This window comes from Meriones unguiculatus, chromosome 2 (assembly GCF_030254825.1).
Source record: "Meriones unguiculatus strain TT.TT164.6M chromosome 2, Bangor_MerUng_6.1, whole genome shotgun sequence".
Classification (NCBI taxonomy): Eukaryota; Metazoa; Chordata; class Mammalia; order Rodentia; family Muridae; genus Meriones; species Meriones unguiculatus.
The window spans coordinates 52154401-52164852 of NC_083350.1; the positions used below are offsets into that span (position 1 = coordinate 52154401).

A 10452-nucleotide genomic window follows, 5' to 3' on the forward strand; every position below is an offset into this window, starting at 1 on the left:
ACAAGAGAATAAAAACTTAGACCAAACACCGTGGAGTTGAGAAACACAGCAGAGATTATATTCCAGTTAAAAATAAAATGGCCTTCTTACTCATGAGGAGAAAATGGAATTTATTTGGTCAAAGAGACAGGCAACTGGGTCAAGATGATTTGACTTTTGGAAGAGCCATTTGAGTTGGTGACCCCCATATGTGCTAAGGGGATGAAGAGAGCTGCTAGCCTTCTGTAGATGCCCACCTACCAGAGTAGGCCCTGCATCACGTGTGACTCCTGAGTCTGCAGTACTGAGGGTAGAATGTAGCAGCTGTCTTTATCCAGATGACAAGAATAGGCGATTGGGCTCCAGTCTCTCCAACTGCCATCTGATCACCACTGGTAGCAAGGCTGTGGTGATCTCCTCTTTCTGCACATGTGCAAGCTTCCCATGCCTTTGCCAAGTGTTTGTTGATAAAAATGAAGCCTAGTATTTCTGTAGCATAGCACCGACTACAGTGCTCTCAGGTCCCAGATGACCTTAACTCGCAGACCCAACAGGTACCTCTAGGGTAGAGGAGTAACTGTTGCCCAGATGGATTAGAACAAAGTGGCCTGACAGCAAGGCCATTTGAACCTAGAAAGACTGAAGGGAAGGAGGTGTTCAGTCCTAATGAACCTGTTGTGTCTTTCAGAGTCGGAGCTGACCAACTTGGCAGGGCTGTACAGAGATGAGCGACTTCGGCAGAAAGCGGAGTCGATGAAACTTGAGAACTGTGAGAAACTTTCCAAGCTCATCGGTCTCCGAAGGGGTGGCTGAGAGCACCATGCCCTGCTCAGGGTGGGCTTTCTTACCTGTTACTTTTACATTGCAAATTCCACTGTATAATACAAGTTAGGAAACGGTGAGCGTGCTACTACCTGCTGACTTTGTTGGGCAGAGCTGCAGCAGATGGAGCTACATCTGTCCCCACCCGGTTCTTCGCCAGGCTGGGCTCCCAGGGCAGGAACACTGTCTAAGTTACACAAATGGTAAATTTTGGACCCAGCTCCTCCGTGAATGTAGGCCAGGGCATTCCAGAGAAGGCCCACCTTTCTTTCTTCATCCTCTCCGCAGCAAAAGCCCACTACCAAGGCACGTCAGGCATCGCCAGTGCGCTTCAGGGTATTGATGGTGTCTACCAAGAACTAGACCTCTCCCTGCTGCAGAAATCACCATCTTTTCAGTTTTCCCATTCCCTAAGGACAGCATAGAGAAATGGAACTATTTAGGCAATTCTTCAGTGTTGTCCACATTTCTGTTGAGTCAGGAACATGAGCAAATTGCCTGATTTGATTTTTTTTTTTTTCTTTTTTGAGAGAAGGGCTTACTCTGTAGCTCAGACTAGCCTGGAACTCACTGTATAGTCCAAGCTGGCCTTGAATTTGCAACGATCCTGCTGTCTGTGTCTCTTGAGTGCTGGAATAACAGGTATGAGCAACCATACCCAGTGAGGTTCCTTTTATTTCCTTAGTCACCTCTCTGAGAAGGTCTAGAAAGTAACACCTGTTGAGCAGGCTGGACATGGTGGCACACACCTTCAGTCTTAGCACTCAGGAGGCAAAGGCATGGCAGCCTGGACTACCCTGCAGGTTCCAGACCAGCCAGTTACATAATGCGACCTGGCCTCAAAAAAAGAAACAAAACAAACAAACAAATCTGTTGCTGTGAAACAGTTCAGTGGCCAGTTCTTCAGCAGCAGGAAGCAGGGGTAAGGGAGAAGATAAAATACAAGACTGTCAGATCCTCATTGTAGATTCCCCATGCATCTCGGAACTGGAGAGCATTCTCTGTGTCGCTTCCCCTTTAACTCATCATTTAGTATTGTAAGTCATATGGTGAGCACAAGTATGCACAGAAGTGCAGTAGTCAGACCCAAAAGGAGGCACAGGCACAGGCAGAGACACGAAGGGAGGAGCCTGTCTGTGGCGTGGAGGGCTGATGTCAGCCTTAGTTGTCGCATTGCCTGAGTCAGCACCCTTGCGCACCTCCCTTCATTCAGTGGTTTTGGAGTGCCCACTACAAAGCAGTGGCTTTCATGTGGGTTTTTGTTTGCTGGTTTTGTTTCTGGTTTTCTTTCTTTCTTTTCTTTTGTTTCTGTTGTTTCTTTCGTCCTTTCTTTTGTAAAGATTTATTTATTTATTATGTATATACTGTTCTGTCTGCATGTACAGCTGTGTACCAGAAGAGGGCATCAGATCTCATTACAGATGGTTGTGAGCCACCATGTGGTTGCTGGGAATGAACTCAAGACCTTTGGAAGAGCAGCAGCCAGTGTACCTAACCTCCGAGCCATTTCCAGCCCGTTTCTGTTTTTTTTACTTATGCCTCCTCACAATTTAAAAAGCCAGTGCTTTACCTCATTCATGAATCAGAACACTGGCCAGAGAGGATGAATAGTTGGCCTAGGTCATATGGCTAGGTAAGGAAGTACAAAATGTGAGAGATCATACTCTTTCTCAGGTGATTCTAGCCAGGTTGGCAAAGCAGAGATTTTTTTCCCCGGATGCCTCTGTCCTCCAGGACACCTTCGCCCCCAACTTGCATCCTTTCCATGGCAGTCTTACATCCCTTCAGGACTGCTTCCCTGCTGGGCTTTTAGAAGGACCAGAGCTTGACAGATGTCTCAGACATTAAAGCTGCTCTTCCAGAGGACTCAGGTTCAATTCCCAGCACCCAGGTGGCAGCTCCCAATGTTCTGTAACTCCAATTCCAAAGGACCTAACTCCCTCTTCTGGCCTTTACAGGCACTGAGTGCACCTGGTGCACAGACATACATTTAGACAAAATACCCATATATATTTTCTAAAAAGCAGGACCCTTAGGCCAGGCTTGGTGGTGCATTCCTTTAATCCCAGAAATCAGGAGGCAGAGGCAGTTGTATCCCTGTGAGTTTGACACCACTACAAATAGAGTACCAAGACAGCCAATGCTACACTAGCAACCTTGTCTCAAAAAACAAACACACAAACAAACAAAAAACAGGGCCCTTGATACAAATCTTCAGAGGCAGAAAAAGCAACTCTTCCTATTACTAAGTCATTGATTGCCTAGGCTGTGTAGTTGGACCTTCTTGTGGAGGGCTGAGTCAGACTTGAGTTCCTGAGCTGCCCAGATTATCAAGACTGAATTTGAACAGACCAGTAGGTGACTGGTTTATAGTCCATGTAGTTTTTCTTTTCTTCTTAGATAGAGTCTCATGTATCCCAGACTGGCCTCAAAAACCTTGACTTGGTTTGGGGATTAAGGGAAGAAGGTAGTTTGAAACAGGGTTTTTTGTTTTGCTTTTGTTTGTGTGTTTGTATGTGTGTGTAGCTTTGGCTGCCCTAGAACTCTGTAGACCAGGCTAACTTCGAACTCAGAGATCTGCCTGCCTCTGCCTTCTGAGTACTGGGATTAAAGGCCCAGCTCTTTTGTGTTGTTTGTTTTTTGACAGGGTTTCTCTTCGTAGCCCTGGCTGTCCTGTAACTCACTTTGCAAGCCAGGCTGGCCTCGAACTCAGAGGTCCATTTGCCTCTGCTTTCAGAGTGCTGGGATTTAAGGTGTGTGCCGCCACTACCACCTGAACCCTTGAACTTTGGATCCTCTGCCTCTACCTCCTGGATGCTAGTCATTCCTGGCTTATGTGGTGCTGGGGAATGAACCCAAAGCTTTGTGCATGCTAGCCTGCTGAGCTATGTCCTGAGACTTATCTTCTAATTTTTTGAGAATCTCTTTAAGCTATGAATAGCAGGGAATTTATTTTGTAAAATGTGCCAGGCATGGTGGCACATTCTTCTGGATATAGAGGCAGATGGATTACTGTGAATTCAAGGCCAGCCTGTTGTACATAGCAAGTTCAGAGTGAAACCCTGTCTTGAAACATACATTTTAAAATGTACCCATAAACCAAATAAGCTTATGGAAAGTTCCTAGACATGAAAAAATAAAAGCTGTCCTCTCCCAACCTCAGCCTCAGCCTCAGCCTCAGCCTCAGCCAGAAAGTGGACCGTCATGAAACTGGTCTGGCAGGGTATAAACCCCTCTGCCTAGATGCCCTTGAATAGTTCTGCAGATCTCATGGAAGTGATTGAGCTACCTGTAATGATGATACCAGAGACTCAGCTGCATTAAATGTCACAACGATTGTTCCTATAGCCTGGTAGCACTGTTTCCTGGCAGACTACAGTACTCGTGTCTTGTTTCCTCAAGAGAACTGTATTTGCTTCTGTTAACTTTTATAGTCTAATCTATTTGGCACTATCTAGAATAGCGTTACGCTCTTAAGTCCTTCCTTGCTTATACTTTAGATACGTTGTGTGCTTACTGGCAAAGCAAGCTTTGTCCTTGTGCCTACATCTTGGAGGAGATTTCCTATCAGTGTAAACTCTTCAGCCATGGCTGTTCTTGCTCTCACTGTGGCTCACGGCTTGAGACTACAGACTAGAGACTGTGATGGGAGTGAGGTTAAGACACAGGACTCAGGGCTCACCCAGGATCAGAAACTGCCATTCAAATGAGGTGCTGTCTTTAGTGAGAGGGGAGACAGAAAGTCCTCCTTGTAAGGAACAGCAGAGCTTGAAGGAGCCTGTGACCTTGTTCATCACTCAAGCCAGGAAAACATCTAAGCTCCATTGATCAGCTCCAGGCCGACAGCTTGGGAGAAGTGACCGGTAAGAAAATAGCATTGTTGTGCATGCTTCTGGGAACTGTTAGGAATTACAAGACATGCCGGAGCCAGGGCCAGCAGGCTGGCTGAGCTGTGTGCAGTTCTCATTCTTACCTTTATTCTCCTCACAACTGGCACTGCCAGGAGGCACTTGGGGAATCCCAGCAGGTTCTCGTTGCAACTGGCCCACATGACCAATCCGTTGTCTCTGCATGCACTGCTCCTCACAGGAGCTGGCATTTAAGTTTTTTTTCATTTAAGGTGTTAGATTGCTGTCCTGATATATTTATTTTGGGAAAGGGCCAAGTTAGTATACACCTTAATGTTTGGGCCTGCACTGTTGATACCTCATGCAGTATCAAGTAACTATTATATACTGAGTCTACATTTGCATCACACTCAGTTTTTAGAGGTAGAGATAGAAGTGCTCTGTGACCAGAGTGAGGAATGACACATGTGAAAAATGGCAGTTGGCAGTGAAAAATGCTGAGAAATCTGGTCACCTGATCCATTGCATCTAGAGTAAGTGTATTTTACAAAGTGAACATTAAACAATTTTACATACAGAATGCGACCTTGTGGCTTTTCTTTGTTCGGCCTTTGCCTGAAGTCCTCAGGTACTAAATATGCTTGGAGCCACTGTGGACTAAAGATGGTACTGTGGAATAATTTGAGTTTAAAACAACACATAATACTAATGGCATGGATTCACATTTGATCATTTTGTTTTGTTTCAAAACAGTGTTCTGAGCCAGGTCCAGTGGCACATGCCTGTAATCCCAGCTCTTGGGGAAGCAGAGGCAGGCGGATCTCCATGAGTCTGAGGCCAGCCTGGTCTACGAAGTGAGTCCAGGACAACCAAGGCTACACAGAGAAACCCTGTCTCAAACAAACAAAACACAAAGCTAAAAAAACAAAAATAAAAATACAGTGATCTGCCTGCCTCTGCCTCTCAAGTACAGGAATTAAAGGCGTGTGCCACCACGGCCTGGTTAAGGATCTCTTTTATATTTTTCCCTTTCAATTGTTTTATATATGTAGATATTTAACTGCAAGTATGCATGTGCACCGTGTGTCTGCAGTGCCTTTGGAGGCCAGAAAAGCGAGTGAGTATGAGCCGTCATATGGGAGATGGGAACAGAGCCTGGGTTCTCTGCAAGAGTAATAAGTAGAGGCTGGAGAGATGGTTCAGCGGTTAAGAGCACTGTCAGCTTTTCCTGAGTTCAATTCCTAGTACCCCCATGGTGGCTCACAACTATCTATAATGAGATCTGATGCTCACTTCTGGTGTGCAGGCATACATGCAGACAGAACAGATCATACATAATAAATAATCTTAAAAAGAAAGATTTAAGGGGGCTGGAGAGGTGGCTCAGAGGTTAAGAGTACTGGCTGTTCTTCCAAAGGTCCTGAGTTCAATTCCCAGCAACCACATGGTGGCTCACAACCATCTATAATGAGATCTGGTGCCCTCTTCTGGCGTGCATGTGTACATGCAGACAGAACATTGTATCCATAATAAATAAATAAATCTTTAAAAAAAAATAAAGTAAAAACTTTTGTTGTTGTTGTTTGTTTATTGGTTTCTTTTCTTTTTGAGATTTATTTATTATTTATACAGTATTCTGTCTGCATGTATGCCTACATGCCAGAAGAGGGCACCAGATATCATTTTAGATCGATTTGCACTTCCATGTGTTTACTGGAAATTGAACTCAGGACCTTTGGAAGAACAACCAGTGCTTGTAATCTCTGAGCCATTTCTCCAGCCCTAAGTATTGGTTTCTTGAGACAGGGTTTCTCTGTGTAGGCTTGCTTCGAACTCACAGAGATCCAGTTCCCTCTGCCTCTTGAGTGCTGGGATTAAAAGTGTGAGCCATTTTTCCTGGCTTTATGGCAATCCTTTTTTGTTGTTATTTGTTTTTTGAGGCAGGGTTTCTCTGTATAACTCTGTCTATCCTGGAACTCAGCCTGTAGATCAGGCTGGCCTCAAAATCAGAGACCCTGCTTCTGCCCCCTGAGTGCTGGGAGTAAAGGTGATGGCCAACACCCGGCCGTTTAGCAGATTCTTTAAGAGAGGTTTGGGAGTGCTGGAGAGATAGTTTGGCAGTGAAGAATATATACTGCTCAACCAAAGGTCTGAATTTAGGTTCCTAGCACCCACAATGGGCAAAAGATTGAGCTAAAGACATGTGCCACCAACACCTGGAAAAAACTCAAATTAAAAAAAAAATAAATTCATAATCCAACAACAATGAAAAACACACAATTAATATAAATTTTAATTATAAGACAAGAGTATGAGCAAAGCATTTAAAATGATCTCCATCTTTTAATAAAATCATATCCCTGTAAGAAACAGATCTGGTCTTAAGAAAACATTATTTTATGAGATATTTAAGTTGGGCAGTTTATTTTTTATGAGAGTTAAAACATGTTTACAAAAGAACCTGTTGATAAAACCAGTTCCTATCCTGAAGTAACTGTATAAAACAACATGACATCTGAAGCTGAACAGCTAGGAGCCACCTAATCTTTATTTCTCTTACACTGAAAAAAACAAACAAACAAACAGTGGAGATGGTGGCTGGGGCGTGGAAACAGCAGAGAATAAACACCCCACAGAGAGTGCCTGTAGGTGAAGGATGTGGCTTTAACTGAACCAGTGTCACTTTCATTAAGGATTCCCTACTTTTAGATAGCAATGGCAGCATACCACAGTCAATCTAGATCAAGACTAGATTTAGCATCAGAAACATCAGTGTTACCCAGCTGTTTTCTGGCTTTGTTCTCAGTGGTCCATATTTAACAAAGTCTTGGTTTAAAAATATCATTCATGGGGTTTAATATTTCCAATTAGTTACATCTCTTCCTTGAAACATGGACTTGAGACTCAATTCAGCAGAATCTAAGAACTTGTCTGTGTTCCAGTGGGCTAGGCCAGGAAACAAATGATACCCAGCGTAGGACTCTTCAAGCAAACACCTAATGTAGTGGTTCTCAACCTGTGGGTCAAAACCCTCACAGGGGTCACATATCAGAAAGCCTGCGTATCAGGTACTTAATTACTATTACAATTTGCAACAGTAGCAAAATTATAGTTATGGAGTAGCAATGAAAATGATTTTATTTTGGGGTCACTACAACACGAGAAACTGTATTACAGGGTTGCAGCATTAGGAAGGTTGAGAGCCACTGTGCTAATATGTCCTGACTGATTACCTAGCATCACTCTAGACTTTAAGCTTAGAATTCCACTACGTGAACCTGACTTACCTCAGCAACAAAACTAGGGTTGGAGGTCACCAAGATCTGTATTAAAGGGTCACAGCATTAGCAAGGTTGAGAGCCACTGTCATACTAGTTTTCATTTTGCCTTGGCATCCCTCGTGCCAGGATTACAGGTGAGCTCTACCCAGCCTTGGAAGTCTGGCTTTTTACCTCCAAAGCATCCCGGACCTCTCTTCTGATACCATTAGATGCACACTTCCAAACTTCCATCCACTCCACTGCAGTAGCTTTACCTTCTTGCCCAGATTATTTCAGTAGCTTGCTTTTGTCCCCAGTGTTTACATTAACGTTCTAATCATAGCCAACATTTTGTTTTGTTTTTGTTTTTGTTTTTTTTTTTTTGGGGGGGGGGATAGGGTTTCTCTGTGTAGACCAGGCTGGCCTGGAACTCAGAGATTCGCCTGCCTGTGCCCCCAATGCTGGGATTAAAGACATGCACCACCCTGCTTGGCATGTTTTAAGGATTTTTATTATTATGTGTGTCTGTGTATGGGTGAGAGGTGACCACAGAAGAAAGAGGTGTCGGATCCCATGAAGCTAGAATTACAGTTTTTGTTTGTTTTGTTTTTTAGACAGGGTTTCTTGGTGTGCAGCCCTGGCCGTCCTGGAACTCACTTTGTAGACCAAGCTAGCCTTGATTTGAACTCACAGAGCCTCTGCCTCCCAAGGGCTAGGATATAAGGTGTGTGCCCCCACACCTGGCTTTACAAGTGGTTTGTAAGATGCCCAACCTGAGTACTGGAAACCAAACTTGAGCAGCACTTGCTGTCATCTCTCTAGCATCACCATCCTTATATGAGTGTGTGTGTGTGTGACTGGGAATTTAATCCAGGTCCTTGCACATGCTACATGCTTGGTAAGTCCCCTGCCACTGAGCTATGTGTAGCCCTGGTTGTCTTGGACTCCACTTACTCTGTAGTTTGAGTTTGAGGCTGGCCTTAAGACATGACCAGGCAGCCTGGTCTACAAAGGGAGTCCAGGATAGTCAGGACTACAAGAGAAGCCTTGTCTCAAAAAAAAAAAAAAAGAGAAAAAGGAAAGGAAAGGAAACAGGGAGAAGAGTGTAGGAGAGTCAGGGCAGGAAAGGGGTATAGCTCATTGTGAGAGAGAGAAAGTTGATCCCAGCACTAAAAGAAAGGTGGTGGACAGGGGTCTGTACCTCCATTCCTGTGGCCAAAGGATCCAGCAGTAGGCTGGGGTATACTTTTCTGTTCTCTTTTGTTTCTGTAAAAGGTAGAGATTTTTAAAAATAATTTCCATGTGTATGAGTACTTTGCCTGAATGGATGTCTGTGTACTGTGTGTGTGTGCCTGGTGCCTGCAGAAATTAGAAGAGGGTGTCAGATCCTGGGACTAGAGCTACACCTCAGTGCTGGGAACTGAACCTGGGTCCTTTGGAACAACAGCCAGTGCTTTTAACCACTGAACCATCTCTCTGAGGTAGAAATTAAAAAAGGAAATCAAAAGTCTGGGATGTAGCTCAGTGAATACTTGTCTGGCATACATCTCAAAATCAGGAATCCTACGTTAAATCCCCAGCACTAGATATACATGTATGTACATACATGCCCCGTTCCCACCCTATGCAATGGCCTTCAGGCATTGGTAGTTCCTATTCCTGTCACCTAGCTGCTTTCCCTAATCCACCCACCAGGCTATGAGAAAGCTCAGGCAGCCCCTGTTGAAAGACCAGAGGTTCCTCAGCCTGAGCTCCCTGCTCCCAGCACCAATCTACCAGTTATCAACGAGCACTCACTTGTTTCTTTTCCTATCGTTTCTCATTTATTATTTGAGGCAGGGTCTCTTCAGCTCTTCAGGCAGGTTTCAAACTCAAGAACTTTCTGTTTTAGCATCCAAAGTACTGAATTTACAAGTATCACCATGACTGGCTGAAAACTGATTTTATTATTTATTTATTTATTTATTTTTTTGGTTGGTTGGTTTGTTTGGTTGGTTGGTTTGGGATGTTTTAGGAGAGAGGATCTATGTGGCCTTGACTGCCGAGAACTTGTTATGTAGACTAGGCGTCTCACAGAGATCTCCTGCAATTAAAGGTGTGCGCCACCTCTGCCCAGATAAACCCAGCTTTCTGTAAGTCGCCTCTGTCATAGTGTCTCATCACGTCAATAAAAAAGTAACTACTTACACTGACTGTATATTCAATGTGACCAGCTTGCTTCAAGCCTCTGCTGCCCTGCCTTCCTGCTGTGATGGACTGTCCCTCCAAAATGTGAGTCAAAATAATCCCCACCTTCCTCCAGATGCTTCTGTTAGAACCACTTTGTCACAGCATCAAGTGGCTAGTGGAGGCATCCTCTCCCAGGTAGGAGCTCAAATCCACAGTGTCACATCACACTGAGTCTCACTGAGCCCAGGCTGACCAGAAGCCCAGAATGCCTACTGACATAAATGTCTGACCATGGTGACCAGCCTTCACGCCCACACTGGATCCACCGTGCTCTCCTTGCAACCTTGCCCCATCCCCAGAGACTGGTTACTAGA

General features: G+C 44.5%; 1 protein-coding gene across 2 annotated transcripts in view; it reads left to right on the forward strand.

The window, feature by feature from the left end:
- Dnajc18 (DnaJ heat shock protein family (Hsp40) member C18) overlaps window positions 1-5229 on the forward strand; it is a 28045-nt gene extending 22816 nt beyond the window's left edge. For both annotated transcript variants that reach the window (XM_021646449.2, XM_021646450.2), the window contains one exon: window positions 668-5229. In XM_021646449.2, coding sequence (XP_021502124.1) covers window positions 668-792 — 125 coding nt within the window. In that variant the 3' untranslated portion in view covers window positions 793-5229. The remainder of the gene's footprint in view (window positions 1-667) is intronic.
- The last annotated feature ends 5223 nt before the right edge of the window (window positions 5230-10452 follow it).